Source organism: Alexandromys fortis, unplaced genomic scaffold (genome assembly GCF_014885135.2).
Source record: "Alexandromys fortis isolate MF-2015 unplaced genomic scaffold, M_Fortis_MF-2015_v1.1 scaffold_6, whole genome shotgun sequence".
In the NCBI taxonomy this organism is placed as follows: domain Eukaryota; kingdom Metazoa; phylum Chordata; class Mammalia; order Rodentia; family Cricetidae; genus Alexandromys; species Alexandromys fortis.
The window spans coordinates 8,289,832-8,305,569 of NW_026067902.1; the positions used below are offsets into that span (position 1 = coordinate 8,289,832).

The following is a 15,738-nucleotide window of genomic DNA, read 5'->3' on the forward strand; positions in this document are numbered from 1 at the left end:
TGAGAAAAACAGAAGGAGTCAGGTTGAGGAACATAAAGGGACAGGGAGAGCCGGGACCTGCGGACTCTTCAAAGGCAGGGACCACCGACTATAGGAAAATCAAGCACGCTATCATTGGTCCAAGACCTATCTCAACTAGTTAAATTGGAAGAAAGGAACCTGTGTGTTCTGGACTGCTCCTTCGGCACTTTTAAGTCACCTGTCCTAGTCATTGTATCTAAGGGTAGAGACATTCACGCACCGACAGGTGGGCCTGTGGCAAAAATCCTAAAGCTTTGCTGCTTCTCTTACCAACGTGCGCTATGTAGACGCCCACACCCTGTAGGGTGGGTCGAGGCGCATCCCGCTGCCATAGCGACCGCCTCCTTGGAGACCGAGAGCAGAAGCTCCTGTCCCCGGGAGCGCCCGCATAGGCTCCCTCCCCCACTCCCACGCCGCATGCCTTCTTTGTTCTCTTGTTTATCTGGAATAGGGTGGGAAGGGAAGACACCGAAATCCCGATTCAGTCGAGTGGGAAAGATGGTTGCTTAGCTCTTAGACAAAACTGTTGTAGCTGGGAAGCCTCGCAAGGGAAGGCCGCTCTGGTCGGCTTCCACCAGCGGTTCCCAGCTGCCGCCGGCTTTACCGCCAGAGCTCGGGAGGCTAGGGTGACGCCGACTCGTGGGGCGCAGCCTCCGCGCCCACGTGATATGTAAGCTCGTTGCTCATTGGCTGATCTCAGAGACAGCTCATTGGTCTGAAGTGCCATAGCCCCGCCCCTCAAGCCAATGAAGGAGGAGAAGGCGTGGCGCGGGGCTGCTGCGGCGCGGGGCTCTTCCTCGCGCTCTAGAGTCTGGTCCGCTGCTGCTGCCGCTGTCTCCGCGGTCGTTCCTGCCCGCCTGGCCGCGGGGCTCGCCCGCAAGGTGAGATAGGCCTTCCCGGCCCTACCTAGTGCACCGGAGTCGGCTCTCGGATCTGAGATCCCCCTCTGTGCTGGAGCTGGAGGCTCTGCTTTCTAGCCTGGGGAACTCGGCAGGAGCGGGATGGGGTGGGGGATGTGGGGTCCTGGGCACAAATGACGGTTAGCTGTTGGGGTACAAGTGATATCTGAGGGCGGGGGCGTAATTGGGTCTGGCGTCCCCTTCCCACCTGGTCCCCACTTCTCTGTGTGACCTTGGAAGAGTAACCACTGAGCCGCCGGTGCCTGGGCACGATCCTGAGGAGGATGTTGATATTGGGAGTTGTCGGCTCTGTAGACTCCTGCGTCAGCCTGGCGACTCAGAGCGCACGGCATTATCTCAGACAGACCGAGCCCCGGCCTATCGCTCGGTATGGGTACGTCTGAGGCCCGTCCTGCTGCTCTTGTCCCCCGAGAAGACAATCATAGTGGGTTGGGGAGTGCCACACCCACAGCGATGGCGGTACGAAAAGACACAGGGCCAGATCCATAGCCTCCCCAGAGTCTCTCAGAAATGGTTTGAATTAGGTTCTGGACCAGTGCTCTTGTTAGTGAACAGGGCTCCATTGGACAGCTTGAGTTTTTCCTCTTTAATCTTGGCGGTGTGATGCGGAGATGGGGCATTGCTCAGCACCTGGGAGCGTCGTGGGTGGGTGGGTGGGTGGTAGGTGGGAGGGAGATCGGGAGCAACAGTCATCCCCTGGCCTCTGCTTCTCGGTTGGAACAGTCAGTCCAGAGGCCAGAGGAATCCAAACACCGTCTTCTGGCAGAGTGCAGGGGGAATGTGGGAAGAGGATGCTAGGCAGAGGGGGGCAGCACTTGTTGGTAGACAGGAGGCATGGGAACACCCTTTTTCCAGGTCAACCGTTCCCCCCACTGTGTGCGACAGAAAACAGAACGCCCATACTGACCTCGCATCTGTGGCTTTGGGGAAGGAGGATTCGAAGATAGGTCAAGGCTGGATTGATGGAAGATTGCTTCTACATTTGGCCTCCATGGAGGTCTCTGTCTGAGATTCCAATGGGTGTTGTTTTTTGAGCTTTAAGGGTAGGCAGGGTAGGTGCTTCTACTGGGCTGATTGAGCTGTGACTTGGTCCCAGGATGGGTGTAAGAGAGGAAGTAGGAGGAGGAATAGAAGGTTGTTTTCTGGTCTGGGATAGAGAAAGGCCCCTGTTGAGTTGACAACTGAAGAATGGTTGAGAGAGGAGGGCTCTAAAAGGTTTGGGCTACACAGCACAGGACAAGCTGGAACTGGGCCCTGCCTCTGGATGAAGAGGTATTCAGGTGTTCAGGAGGGAGAGAGTCACAGTTCAGGAGTTCCACTTTGCCATGGATAGACCATCTTTGGGGCTTAGCTTGGGGCTTGAGCGCTAGAACAGGGCAGCCTGGAGTTGCAGCCAGGACTGGATTCAGGCAAGGCCTTTTGGTGCTAAGGACCTGGGTTTTTCTGTAACCATCCAGCTGTTGACCCACATGCTAGTTCTTGGGAAAAGTAGCCTCAAAGCAGCCTTCCTCGGCCTAGGTTTTCTGTTATTCCAGTTTCCCTAGGAGCATCCGAAAGCATCCCCCAAGGCCTCAGCTTTTTTCTTCCTCATCCTGTAACTGTCCAGGATATCACTCCTGATTTATATGTTTTTTTATTATTATTTATTTATTTGTCTGTTTACGTAGAAATGTTGTCTCATATGGCACAGGCTGTCCTCAAAATTACTACGTAGCCAAAGATAACCTGGAATTCCTGATCTTCCTGCCTCTGCTTCCCAGGTTTGCCTGCTGCCATACCCAGTTTTCACTCCTCTCACTCCTGATTTGTTGACATTCGTCTAAGGACAGGGGCATCATCCACTTTGCCAGATGAGGGGGCTAAAGTAGGAAAGGCTCAGCAGCCTTCTCCATAGTCTTTTGAGAACTTGGCTGCCCAGGGTATGGAAGAAGGGAAGGAAGAGAGGCCCCTCTTAACCTTTCAGCTAGTTTCAGAGAAGCTGAACTCCCTGTGGGCTCCTCCAGGAGTGACCAGAAGTGCTGGTTTTCCGGTGCCTTTCTTCCAGTGAAGCTGCCTTTGCTCTAGGAACCAGGCCTTCAGGCCTTCGTGTTTGCAGTGGTTGGGGGTTGAGGTGGGAGAACAGGGGGTGGGGCATTTTTCACAGTGTTTTAGGCACAGTGGCACCAAGCCCTGGATGAACAAGCCACTGCTTACCCTCTATCCAAGAAATAAAAAGGCTCATCTCTACAGCCAGCGAGGGCGGAATCTGCATTTGATGGACTGCCACCCCTGGGGGGCTGGGATCTGTGTGGTTTGGGTGACAGTGGGAATGTGGCTACTAGCACAGGTGCCGCTGGAGGTCGGGCAAGGCTCAGAGTTGTGAGGTGGCTTAGCAGTTCCCTGTGGACAGGCCTACGGTGGGGGAGGCCCAGTGGCCTCTTTTCCTGCCTCTAATAAGGAGTTTGTGTGGATGAGTGCCACTCCCACGGGGCAGCCGCTGGCAGGTTGTCTGTTGTGAAAGGAGGTTTGGTTTTTCCAGGCTATTGTGGGTCCCTGCAGTTACTTGCCTTCCGGTTCCTAAGGTCACAGGCAGTTCCTGGGTGATGGCTCTCCTTCAAGTTCTGGCAACTGCAGGAAATGGAGATCTTGCTTTCAGCCGTTTGCTCATCACAGGGTAGGCATGGGCAGGGAACTAACTGACTGTCGTAACCCTCCAGATGAACGGTGGAAGGAAACCTCAGTTTGGGGAGGAGGCTGTTGTCTAGAGCAAGAGTTGGCTAAGAGATTAGAGTGCGACCTTACTGAGAGTCACTGGCCCTGCTCACACCGTATCTGTCCTAGTGGCGTTTCTCTCGGGGTGTCGTTCATTAATTCAGTTAACTAGTGTAAATTGAATTCACCTTCCCTTCTGATGGATGCTGGGGACATTCAGCAAACCTACAATCGCTGCCCTTTACGGTAGGAAAGATTGAAAACCAGTGCTCAGAGATTGAGAGGGGAGCTGTCAGGCCTTCCCTGGCATTTGGAGTGGCGTGTGTATTGCTTTCCTAAAAAGAAGATGCTGGGCTGAGCTTAGGTGTAGATGGGAGTTGGGAAATTTCTGGCTGAGAGCCTGGGCCGAGGTAGACTGGGACTACTCCAGGTCGGACTGTTTTGTTAGAAGGGCTCAGGGGAGCCTTCGCTGGTCAGGTTCCACCCACATCTCTAGGAGGTGTCTTGAGATATGGGGAACTTTGCAGACACCGGACTGTGGCTGTCCCTGGGCTGCAGACATGTGTCTGGAACAGCCACCTTAGGTGAGAAGGCCAGACACCCTGGTCATTTGTCACTGCCTGGAATCTACAACTGTAGGAAGTGGCTGGAAGTTAATAGGAGTCAACTCTTCTCTAAGGCTAGGCTCCCTGGAGGCAAGCTGACCACAAGCTACCCGCATCAGAGGTGAGTGGGGCATAGCTTGCCTCTCTTCGTCATTCCAGGGCCTGGGAACTAGCTTCTGTGAGGGGGGTTGATGATGACTATTCCTGTTCTGTCCGCTTCTGCATTCCAGAGTGTGGAATCTTGGACTCCATTCATCTCTCCAGGCCTCTTCTACCAGGGCTGTCCTGAGACCCAAGCTGTGAACACCCTAGCCATGGCAGGGGTCTGGGTGGGCTTGTCTAGCAACAGACAGTGGAGAAGAAAGAAAGGCCAACTCCATTTCCAGTGATTCCCAGGACTGCACAGTACACAGGGGACCTTGAGTTCATGCCCTGGATAGGCCCACCCACGGCTACAAGGCTACCCAGTGGTTTCTCTTCAGTCTCTGGACTGTCCAAGGTCATTCCTGGGTCACTCATCTCTAAACACTTCAGTGTGCTTCTCTGAAAAATATGGACATGCATTTATGGTACAATTCCACTACCTCACCAAGTAAAATCAGCGTTTCAGACTGACTTCAAGCTTTCTATGTAGCTGAGGCAATCGGAAGGACAGCAGTGTCCTGGTTTTGAGTTGCTGTGTGGGTGCTGGGAGCTGAAGCCCTGGGCCTCTGTAAGAGCAACAAGTGCTCTTAACCATTGTTCCAGCCCTTATGGCTTTTAATTAAAGTTATGCAGTGCTGGGGCCGTGCCACATGTTAAGCAGGCACTCTACTAATGAGTTACATCTCCAGGTTCCCACTTGTTTCTCTCTCTCTCTTTCTCTTAATAGCATCTCTCTCTGTAGACAGGCTTGCCTCAGACTCACACCTGCCTCTGCCTTCTAAGTACTGAGATTAAAGCCATGCCGCCACCACATTCAGCTTCCCAATGTCCAGCCTCCTAGATTTATTACATTACAGTTTTGACGGTATATATGTATCTCAGTGGGGGGTGTGTACTCGTGAATGTGGGTGTCAGGGGAGGCCAGAAGAGGTTTTCAGATCCCCTGGAGTTGGAGTTACTGGTAGTTGTGAACTGTCTGACATGGGTTCTAGGACTTGAACTCAGGTCCTCTACAGAAACAGTATGTTTAACCGCTGAGCCATTCAACCCCCAAATGTCTTCTTTTAATAGGGAGTTAGAAATCCCTTCCACCATTTCTTGTAGCTAATGAGGTGAAAAGGGTCGGTTTTCTTGTAGAATTTTTCTGCCTTCTTGGTGCCTTACTGTATGTTAATCTAACACAGGATGATAGACAGACATTTTAGATTGTGTAGGCCATATGGTCTCTGTCACAACTATTCAAGTAGTTTTGTTTTAGTGCAAAAGCTGTCACAAATTATACGCAAATGATCAAGAGAGACTGTGACCCAATGAAGCTTTATTTGCAAACAAACAGAAGACTGTGGCCCAATTCCATATCTAGAGCAGCCTCCCCCCCCCCCCCCTTGCAGTTTGAAAGAAACAGGTCAGTTGTCCTGTGGCGTATCCTGCCTTCTGGATGGTCTCATTGCGTGCTCAGTTATTTCGTTTGTTCCACAATCCCACGTTCTTAGTGTTAAGAAGTTGGGCACAGAGGCTCAGTTAGGTCTTCTCTAAGTATCTTCATCAGTCATCCTTGTCAGAGATGCTGTGACACAGCAGGCACAAATGCTGTCCCACAGTGAGTGGGGGAAGATGTTCTGTCTCCGCCAATGCAATCTTGTGTCATTCTCCCTTAGGATCACTGGGTCATCTGTTAATGCCACTTGGGCATCTGTGTTCTGTCTCATGGTTCAGCATCTTGAGTGTCCTTGCCTCTGGCGGTTGTTTCTTTAGGAGTGCAGAATGACTTAGCATTTGATCCATTGTCTTAGCAGGAAGTTGCCTATAAAGAAGGCAGTTCACGTGTAAAATATAGGCTGGATTATTTTCTTTAATTGCCTGTTTCCATAGCAGAGAGTTGTGCTGCTGCCCTCAGTGGTGACACATGAGTGTTAGGTTTGTTTTGATTGCTTTCTACCTTTTCTGTAATCGCTGTGTACGTGCTGGTTAGTGTATTCCATCTGTACTATCAGGTTCCCTCACTATTCTTTTGATGTTTAAATGGGCTCTACCCTACCCATCAGAGGCTTCTTAAGAATTCCTTATGGTTATTCTTTTTTATTACATTTGCTTGTGTGTGTGTGTGTGTGTGTGTGTGTGTACATACTTGTACATGCACTAGCCAGCATATGTATGCAGGCCAGAGGAGAAGTGCAGGGCTTGTTTCTCTTCTGCCATGAGGGTCCCCCAGATGAAATTCAGGTCATCAGACTTGGCAGCAAGTGCCTTTACCTGCTGGTCCGTCTCACCAGCTCCTTGCTTTTGCACTGAGGCAGCCCTTGGGTTGCTGAGCCAGAGGCCTCCATGAGTCAGGAGGGTCTAAATATCAGGCTCAGAAAGGAGCACACCCCTCCATAGGACTCTGCTCTATATGTGGCCCTGATGGACTCTCCGAGTAGGAATATGAAATCTTAGGAGGTTATCTTCTGTTGTTGCCCACTTCTAAGCCTACAGTTGACTGATCTAGACTCATTTGAACTGGGTGTATACCTAAATAATACAGTCTTTTGGGGTCAGCAATGCCAGACATAGCCTCTGAAAAATTCCAATAAAGCCTCCTTTCTTTCTGAGCTGCCTTTCCTGCCAGCCTTAGGTAGGCTGGATATATGAATCCTGTGTTGGTACTTTGGCAGCTAAAGTTAGCTGGTGGAGCCTTAGTTTAGTAGAGTATCAGGCAGGGCAGGGCTGAGGTGTGTGTGTGTGTGTGTGTTCATGCACGTGCACACTAGAAGGGTCATGCGGATGTCCCTGTATTTTCTGAAAGCAAGAAGGGTTTAAGTCTTTCCCAAAGGGAGCCCTCTGATCCCCACCAGCCATGAACTGATAGGCGATCCTGACTCCTGCTCTCCTTATTCCTCAGCCCTCAGGTTCCTGCCACTGTCTCTGGAGCATGGCAGGCTGCTGAGCTTGAGTGGCAGTGTCAAGCAGGAGCTGTGTGTCTTGCCCAGTGGCAGGGAAGGTGTCCATGGCTGCAGCCAACAGAGGTAAGTGCTTTCCTGGGTCTGTAAGATTGTATGAGCTCTTGGAGTAGCCCCTGGCAGATGGAGTATTGTTGCATATTGGGCTTGTTTCAGCCCTGAATGTGGTAGATCTCAGTGTTGTTCAGAACATGCCAGTGTTTGTCCTGGATCCAGGGGATCCCCCAAGCCCTAGCAGGGCCCCTTGCTTGCTCCTTGTTTGTCATTCTGTGGAAGTGTGTGCTGTTGTGTTCCCATGTGCAGCCCTTCTGTCACACTGGTAGCAGTCTTAAAGGACATGTGGGGCTGGGTTAATGTCACAGACCTGGATCAGGACCTCAGCGTGAATCTGGAAGGCTTTAGGCAAAGGAAATCTCATAAGATTTGAGAATCAGGTTGATGGGGGTTCTCCAGGGATCACAGTGGTTGTGTCCGACTGTCTCCTAGAGCTGCTAAGTATTCAAGAACACAGGCCAGTGCCAGTCTCGGCCTAAGACCTTCACAGAGGACTGGGGCCATGCCCTTCGTTCCCATAGGCTGAATGTCCAGGCTCTTGGCTCTCTCCCAGCCACTCAATATGTCTTAATCCCTGGCCTGTCTGGCTTTAGGACTCCCAACACATCACAGTGATAGCTAACTAACATCTCTCATCTACGCTAGCAGAGGGGGAAACTGGGATGAACTGGGAGGCTTCTAGCTTCTTAGCTGCTAGTGACCATTGATCCTGAGTGGCAGCTGTAGCCTCTTCTAAATGGTCAGCTGCTTAGTTTGTTTTTCAGAAGTGTAGTTTTAAACGCCTCTTTTCTCCCACTGCAAGTAGATTCCCTAGGGTTTGTTCTTATCACCGTACCCCAGGTTGGTTGGGGTTATCAGGAGTCTCAGGCTGGGCCTGTCTCATACACTTACAAAGCTGGAAGGGACAGTGTCGGTAGGCCTGGGGAGGTGGTTCAGCTCAGCAGTCCTCTTGCAGAGGACCTGGGTTGAGTTTCCAGCACCCATACCAGGCAGCTCAGAACCACCTGTAAATCTAGTTCCTGGGTATCTGCTGTCTTTGTTGTTGTTTTTTTTTTGTTTTGTTTTGTTTTTTGAGACAGGATTTCACTATGTAGTGCTGGCTGGCCTTGAACATACAAAGATTCACCTGCCTCTTCCTCCCAGAGAATTAAAGGTCTGTACCACTACACCTGGCAAGTCCAGTGCCTTCTTGCTTTGCACATTATGCACATAAACTCAGACAGACAGACGCACACACACACACACACACACACACACACACACACACACACAAAACTGCCAGGGATGAAGAGTTTGGTATTGTGGAGGGTCCATCTCAACACTGCACGATTGTAGGGAAGGTGCCAGCCTCTTTCCCTCCAAGGAAGGGGTCATATCAGCTAGCCCTTGGATCTTATATTTATGCTGGGGAGTGCACATTTGTGAGAAGACTACACAGGGAGGTGTGTTGGGGGGAGTGTCCAAGCCTCAAGATTTACAGTATCTACCTGGAAGGGTCCTCGTCAATTTATGGGTTGGGTTATGTTAAGAGCAGTCTGGGCACGGGGAGGAAACAAGGAGGTAAGGGAATCCAGCAGCCCCTGGAGCCTTCTCCTCCTCTTCCTAGGCAAGCCCAGAGTCCGAAGTATCCGCTTTGCAGCAGGCCATGATGCAGAAGGTTCCCAGAGCCATGTCCACTTTGATGAAAAGCTGCATGACTCAGTGGTCATGGTTACTCAGGAGAGTGATAACAGCTTTCTAGTCAAGGTATGTGAACTCCTTCCTTCCATCAGCCTCACTCCACCTGCATCTTTGCTGGCTTGTAGAAACTATCTTGTGCATAGAACCCCTTCCACAGCTGGACTCATAGGCACATCCTGTGCATAGAACCCCTTCCACAGCTGGACTCACAGTCACCTCCTGTGCATAGGACCCCTTCCACAGCTGGACTCACAGTCACCTCCTGTGCATAGAACCCCTTCCACAGCTGGACTCACAGTCATATCCTGCGCATAGAACCCCTTCCACAGCTGGACTCACAGTCACCTCCTGTGCATAGAACCCCTTCCACAGCTGGACTCACAGTCACCTCCTGTGCATAGAACCCCTTCCACAGCTGGACTCACAGTCACCTCCTGTGCATAGAACCCCTTCCACAGCTGGACTCACAGTCACATCCTGTGCATAGAACCCCTTCCACAGCTGGACTCAGGCACATCCTGTGCATAGAACACCTTCCACAGCTGGACTCACAGTCACATCCTACACATAGAACCCCTTCCACAGCTGGCTTCACAGGCACATCTTTGCATCTCCTGAGCCTTGATTTCTTCATCTGTAAAATGGGAGGTGAGGGAATCAGTGAGTGGTTCAAACAAATGTCATTTGATTCAAGGCTACTTACTGTCAGTGGCCTAAGCCAGACAAGAGCCATAGAAGTCTGGTTGGAGGCTGTGGTGTCATGGGCCTGGATCAGGCCTAGGCATGCTGTCCTGGCTCTGTGGCCTTGGGCAGTTTGCCCCTATTTATCTCTTCCCTCCCTTTGTGTCTCTTTGTTTCTTACATTTATTTGTTTTGTGGGAGCATCATGCCATAGTTAGACATGGAGGTCAAGGGACAACTTGCACGCGTCTGTTCTCTCCTCCACTTTGCGGGTTTCAAGACTCAAACTCTGGTCGCCATGCGTGGCTTCAAGTCTTTACTTGCTGAGCCATTGCCCCAGCTGGCTCTTCACACCCTGCAAAGTTGGTGTGAGAATGGGAGGATGTGTGTGTGATGTTGCTAATTACAGTGATGATGAGGTGTTTTTAACTCTGCCTGGTGTGGCTCTTTGTAGTGGTTTTAATGATCTCGAATGAACCTAGGGCCTTGTACATGCTAAACACACCACTACTGAGCTGTGTCAGCTTTGCCCTGTCTCGTTGACTTACTGGAGCACTTTTATTCATAGCCACACTCCACACACCCAGCAGTGTGGCCCTTCAGCTGCTTGGATGCTGTTAGGTTCCACACACACTAGGAAGGGGCAGGAAGTAATTGATTGTGGGAGGGACAGGGTTGAGGAAAATGGGGATTCAGAGGCCTGCAGGTAGGTCCATAGAGTCCCAGAGTTGGGCAGGAGTGCCCTGTGGTGAGAGGTCAGCGGGTGTCTCCATGAAGACTAGCCCCACAGGCTTGCTGCCCTTCTCAGAGGGATCCCAGGTTCATATTCGGTCCAACGCTAAAGGCTTTATGTATTCTCTCTTCTGCAGCTGATGGCTCCCAGGGAAATAAACAAAATAAAAGCACTAAAAAAATTATCAGGAAGGTTAAATGTAGCCATAGTCATAGTTACACCACCCGAAGTGACCCTGGTGACTATTTTAGTGCACTTCCACAAGCTGGTATCACAGCGGACAGGGTAGTTTTTGCTTGCTTCTGTTTGCAAACTGTTTCCTGCCTGTTAGGAAATAATTTTCAATCAGATTTCACCCCCATCTGGTATTTGGCATATGTCATGGCTGCTTCTGTGTTTCTGGGTGTTCCTGTTGTTTCCATTTCTGTTATAAATGAGGTGCTGATAAGCACTGTCTTATCCTCTCTGAGTATTTCCCTGACAGATTCTGCAAGTGCCACAGCTGGGCCCCAGGTCACAGCAGACAAGTGTAGCCAGAAAGTCTTGAACATGATTACCGTGTGCGCACCCCACTATGTGCGCCGTAGTGCACACATAGAGGTCAGGGCACAACTTCGTGGAGTCCATTCTCTCCTTCCACCTTCATCCTGCACTGAACTCAGGGTCAAGGCCTGTGTGGCAAGTGCCTCTGTCCACTGAGTCAGCTTACCAGCTCCTAGAAAGCCTTAAAACTTTTCACATTTATTTGGGGGTCTGGTGGAGGTGTGCCATAAGATACATGTGGAGGCAGAAGACAACTTGCAAGAGTCAGTTCTACCATGTGGTTCAGATCAGTGGCAAGCACCCTTTAACCCTGTGCCAGCTCACTAGACCTGAGTTTTTTGTTTTTTTGTTTTTCTAGACAGGGTTTCTCTGTGGCTTTGGAGCCTGTTCTGGAACTAGCTCTTGTAGACCAGGCTGGCCTCGAACTCACAGAGATCCGCCTGTCTCTGCCTCCTGAGTGCTGGGATTAAAGGCGTGCGCCACCACTGCCTGGCTTAGACCTGAATTTTTTGAGGGCCATCGACTTGGCTTAGCAGGTGAAAGTACTTGCCCAGTCTGACTCCTGAGTTTGGTCCCTGGAACCATGGTGGAAAGTTAGCACCAACTCCTGCAAATTGCCTTCTGTTCTCCACAGCACTATAGCCTGTGTGTTAAACCCACCCTTCACCCCCAATAAATAACTGAAAAGCAAAACCCCAAATTTAAAAGAAAAATGTGTTGTTTCGTTTCGTTTTTTTGAGACAGGGTCTCACGTACTCCAAGCTGTCCTTGAACTGGCTGTGTAGCCAAGGACGACCTTGAACTGCTGGTCCTTCTGCCCCCACCTCTAGAGTGCTGGGGTTACAGGTATGCCCCGCCATGCCTGATTTGATTTGGTGCTGGAGGTCAAACCCAGGGTAATGCATGCTAGTCAGGCATTCTACCAACTGAGCTGTATGCCCAGCTCTTTGCTTTGAGAGTGTAGCTGGGCTGGACTAACACTGGGAAGCTCAGACTGGCCTCAAACTTGTGGAGTCCTACTGCCTCGGCCTCTCTAGTGCTGGGAGCAGACGGGAGCTACTGTGCCTGGCTCAGGAGGCTCTTAGAATGGCAGTCGTTTCAGCTTCTGACCCTTCACACCAAAATTCCCGAGGCATCTGTCCCAGAGGAACAGCACTGCTTGTCCAAGCAGTGTATCTAGACAACAGAAATTGCTTGGGCCACGAGCAGAGGTCACTGGTCACATGGTACCTTTGAGTGGGCAGGTAGGCAGGCATCCATTACCATGTGTCAGTGGACAGGATCATAGGGTCACTGTTAATATTTGGTTTGTGACCTGCTGTAGACTCTCAGAGCTGCTTTACTGTGGGTTTTGTTTGGTTCTTGGGATCAAAACCAGGGTTTTGTATGTGTTGAGTACATAGTCTACCACTGAGCTGTACCCAAACCCTAGTGTCCATCCATCTCCAGTTCCATCCTCTTCCCAATCCCATGTTGTCAAGAAACGAAAATACCAGCATCCCTGACACTGGCTGCTGGATCTGGGCTGACAGGGGCTGGATGTTAAGCTTTCCCTCCCTGACACTGGCTGCTGGATCTGGGCTGACAGGGGCTGGATGTTAAGCTCTCCCTCCCTGACACTGGCTTCCTCCTGTGTGCCACACGGGACCGAAGTGACCAAGAGGTCTAGGAAGGACTTCTGTAGTTCACAATGTGACCTCTAGGCAGTCACTTCCTGATTTCTATATTCTTACCTGTAAAACTGACCACTGAGGCCTGTGGGGCCTCTGAGACAGATGCAGGGAATGCCTGGAGCCATGAGGGCTGGAGAGTAACAAGAGCTGGGCACCCGGGGCAGCAGATGCTGGGGCTTCAGGAGCCTAGGCAGCGTACCCTGATGCCTAAGAGAAGCTGCAGTGAAGGTGCCTCTCTCCTTCCCCTTGTCGCTGCAGGTTGGCTTCTTGAAGATCCAGCACAGGTATGAGATTACCTTCACTCTGCCTCCAGTGCGCAGGCTGAGCAGAGACATCCGTGAGGCCCCTGTCCACAGCTTGCACCTCAGGCTCCTCAGTGTCACTCCCGTCCCTGAAGGTAGGTCCCCTCCCGGGCTGCTAGAGGCCTGCCCTCACCCATGAGGGCCTACCGCGAGTGGTATGAGAACATGAGGTTCTTTGCCCTTTTCCCTAGTCAGGGCCATGGCACCTCCTTGAGCTTATGGTGTTGGGGCATGACAGTTCAAGCCCCAGGCCTCTAGTTTTGGACAGAGAAGCCCATTCTGTTAACATACACTGCAGCTTTGCACCTGCCCACTGCCTGGTGGTACCCTCAGTGGAGAGGTCCCAGAAATGGAAGCCACTGAGAGCTGTCTTTGGCCCCCAGCCTTCCCTCTCATCTTCCTGGGTAAAAAGGCTGGAGCTGTAGGAGCTAACGCCTAGTACCTACTTTCCAGGCCTTGGTTTCTAGGCTGCTTCTCCAGCTGGCTTCTGATCCTGTCCTGCTCCTGATCCCCAACCTGGCAGAGACCAGACTGTCAGTTTCGGGGTGTGCTGCTGAGCTCCAGCCTCATTTCCGTGTCCCCACCACTGTTGCTTCCTAACGGCCTGCCCTTCAGGGAACTGGGACAGTCCTTTCCTTTTGCCATCCCAGCTGCTGAGCTCACTCCTTGTTCTCTGTCACTTTCCTGCCTTCCCGTGTGGCACCAGGGGGACCTTTTTCTCAGAAGGATGAACTGGACCTTGTCCTTCCACCTTTAGAGCCATGATAAGTTCTCACGCGAGAGACACATTGACCTTATTTGAAAGAATGGGAAGTTTCTTGAAGTTCTGGGCCAGCTTTGTGGGGCTGGATCTCTGGAGGGACCATCTGGGCCTCTTTCTGGAAGAGGCTCAGCGAGATTTACTGGGTGGGGGACTGTGAGTGCTGGGGACACTATAGAGGAGCCATGGGAGGTACCGATTTCCTGCCCTTCCCTGTCCTCCAGCAGGTTACAGCATCAAGTGTGAGTACTCAGCACACAAAGAGGGCGTCCTCAAAGAGGAGATGTTACTTGCCTGCGAAGGTGACACAGGCACCTGCGTGCGTGTGATGGTGCAGGCACGGGTCATGGGTGAGTGAGAACAGGGGAGGTCTGGCTGGGCGAAGGAGGCATAAGGCTGGCCTCAAGAGATCCTAGAAGCTGGGTTCTAAAATCTCCTTGGCAAGGTCCTCTTCTGGATCCCCAGCCAATGGGAGGAAGAGGCTCCTGTGGAACAAACCTTGTGTGGTACCGGGACACAACCAACCGCTAACTTATGGCCCCTGCCTTGCAGACCGGCACCATGGCACACCCATGCTACTGGATGGTGTCAAGTGTGTGGGCGCCGAGCTGGAGTACGACTCGGAACAGAGCGACTGGCACGGCTTCGACTGAGGCCTGGGCCCTGCCTGCCTGCCTGCCTGCCTGAGCCCCTGAGCCTTAAATTCCTCCTGCTTCCCGACGTGCTGCGTGATGGTGTGGCTTCCTCACCTCTCCCCTGGGTGGGCGTGGCAGGGCTAGACCTTGCTGGTGCCCCCCACTTCTGCCTTCATTCCTGCCACCATCCTGCCTCTCTTGTGGTCTCTTCTCCCACTTCCTCCTCTCCCATGTGCCTGAGTCTCCTGACTGAAGAAATGGGTTGAGTCCCAAGGAGACTCTCTGAGAGGAGGGACCTGGGGTGGGATTTACCTCTTCCACCCCAAGCCATAGGGGGTTTTAGCTAGGGACTGGGAGAGAACGGAGTGGCTCTGTCTCTGTGACATTGATGCCCCATTGCTGCTGCTATTGTCGTCTCCCGTCTCCACCTCTGCTGCCCCTCCATCGTCCCCACTGCTCTTCATGTGGTGAGGAGGTACAGTTCCCAGCTCCTACCCCTCAGGTCTGTGGTACTTGGTTTTTAAATGACTGGTTGGGATAGAGACCTTAATAAACAAAAGTTCCAGTAGATACCGGTGGGGGCATTTTGTTCTCTGGTGTTGGCAGATGACCTTACCCTTCCCAGATGCACCAGCTCCATCAGGAGGAAGAGGCATGGCACAACTCTGTAGCACTGGCACCACAAGGGGATGGATGCCTTTTAGCCCTGGGACTCGTGGCTTAATATGGGTGGGGAGGTGCCTCCTGCCTAGGATAAAGCAGTCTTCAGGCCTCTGATGCCAGACAGGGAGAAAGCAACAGTTCCTTGCCAGGTCCCTTTCATCTGTGCAGCTGAAAACGGTCTCTCTTCTCTCTGGTACTTGTACCTCACACACTACTCCCACTTGTGGGGGTCCTCACTCTGGTGGTTCTAGAAGATTATTGCTTTTCTTGACCACACATGCTTTATTTCACCTAGGGTAAGTTCTCAGCCAGGTCAAGTTGTCCTATGCCATGGCTGGCTGGAAGTGTCCGACATTTCTCACTTGGAGAGACTGAGGCCCATGGTTGATCAGAGTTCCTAATGGTGTACTATAGTGATGAGTGGCAGAGCTGGGGCACCCACCCCTCACCCCAGTGAACTCTGCCCTCCTGTGGCAGGGTTGGTGGCAAATGAGTCATTTATAGGCTGCCCGTGGGTCCCTCTGAGCATGCTGCGTCCACATCCCCTCCAAACTGCCTTCACTGTAACAATGCACCCTCCTCCCGTCAGCCACTGCTCTGCAATTAACAGTCACACAGCCAGCTTCTATTTACACCCGTCCCTTTAGCATGGGCTTAAACCCTGCATGAAATTGCTCTCTGGCTTCCTGTGGCT

At 51.8% G+C, this 15,738-nt stretch overlaps 1 protein-coding gene across 3 annotated transcripts; it reads left to right on the forward strand.

Moving 5' to 3' along the window:
• The first annotated feature begins 775 nt into the window (after positions 1-775).
• On the forward strand, positions 776-14,951 carry Adissp (adipose secreted signaling protein). Of its 3 annotated transcripts, none has more exons than XM_050134124.1 (6): positions 776-902; positions 7,270-7,386; positions 8,981-9,120; positions 12,943-13,081; positions 13,971-14,096; positions 14,299-14,951. In XM_050134124.1, exons 2-6 carry the CDS (start codon positions 7,368-7,370, stop codon positions 14,397-14,399), a joined length of 525 nt encoding a protein of 174 aa, XP_049990081.1. In that variant the 5' UTR covers positions 776-902; positions 7,270-7,367; the 3' UTR covers positions 14,400-14,951. The 3 variants fall into 3 exon arrangements, with proteins under 3 accessions (XP_049990081.1, XP_049990083.1, XP_049990082.1); XM_050134126.1 differs by having other exon boundaries at positions 13,974-14,096; XM_050134125.1 differs by having other exon boundaries at positions 782-902; positions 7,263-7,386.
• Positions 14,952-15,738: the final 787 nt, after the last annotated feature.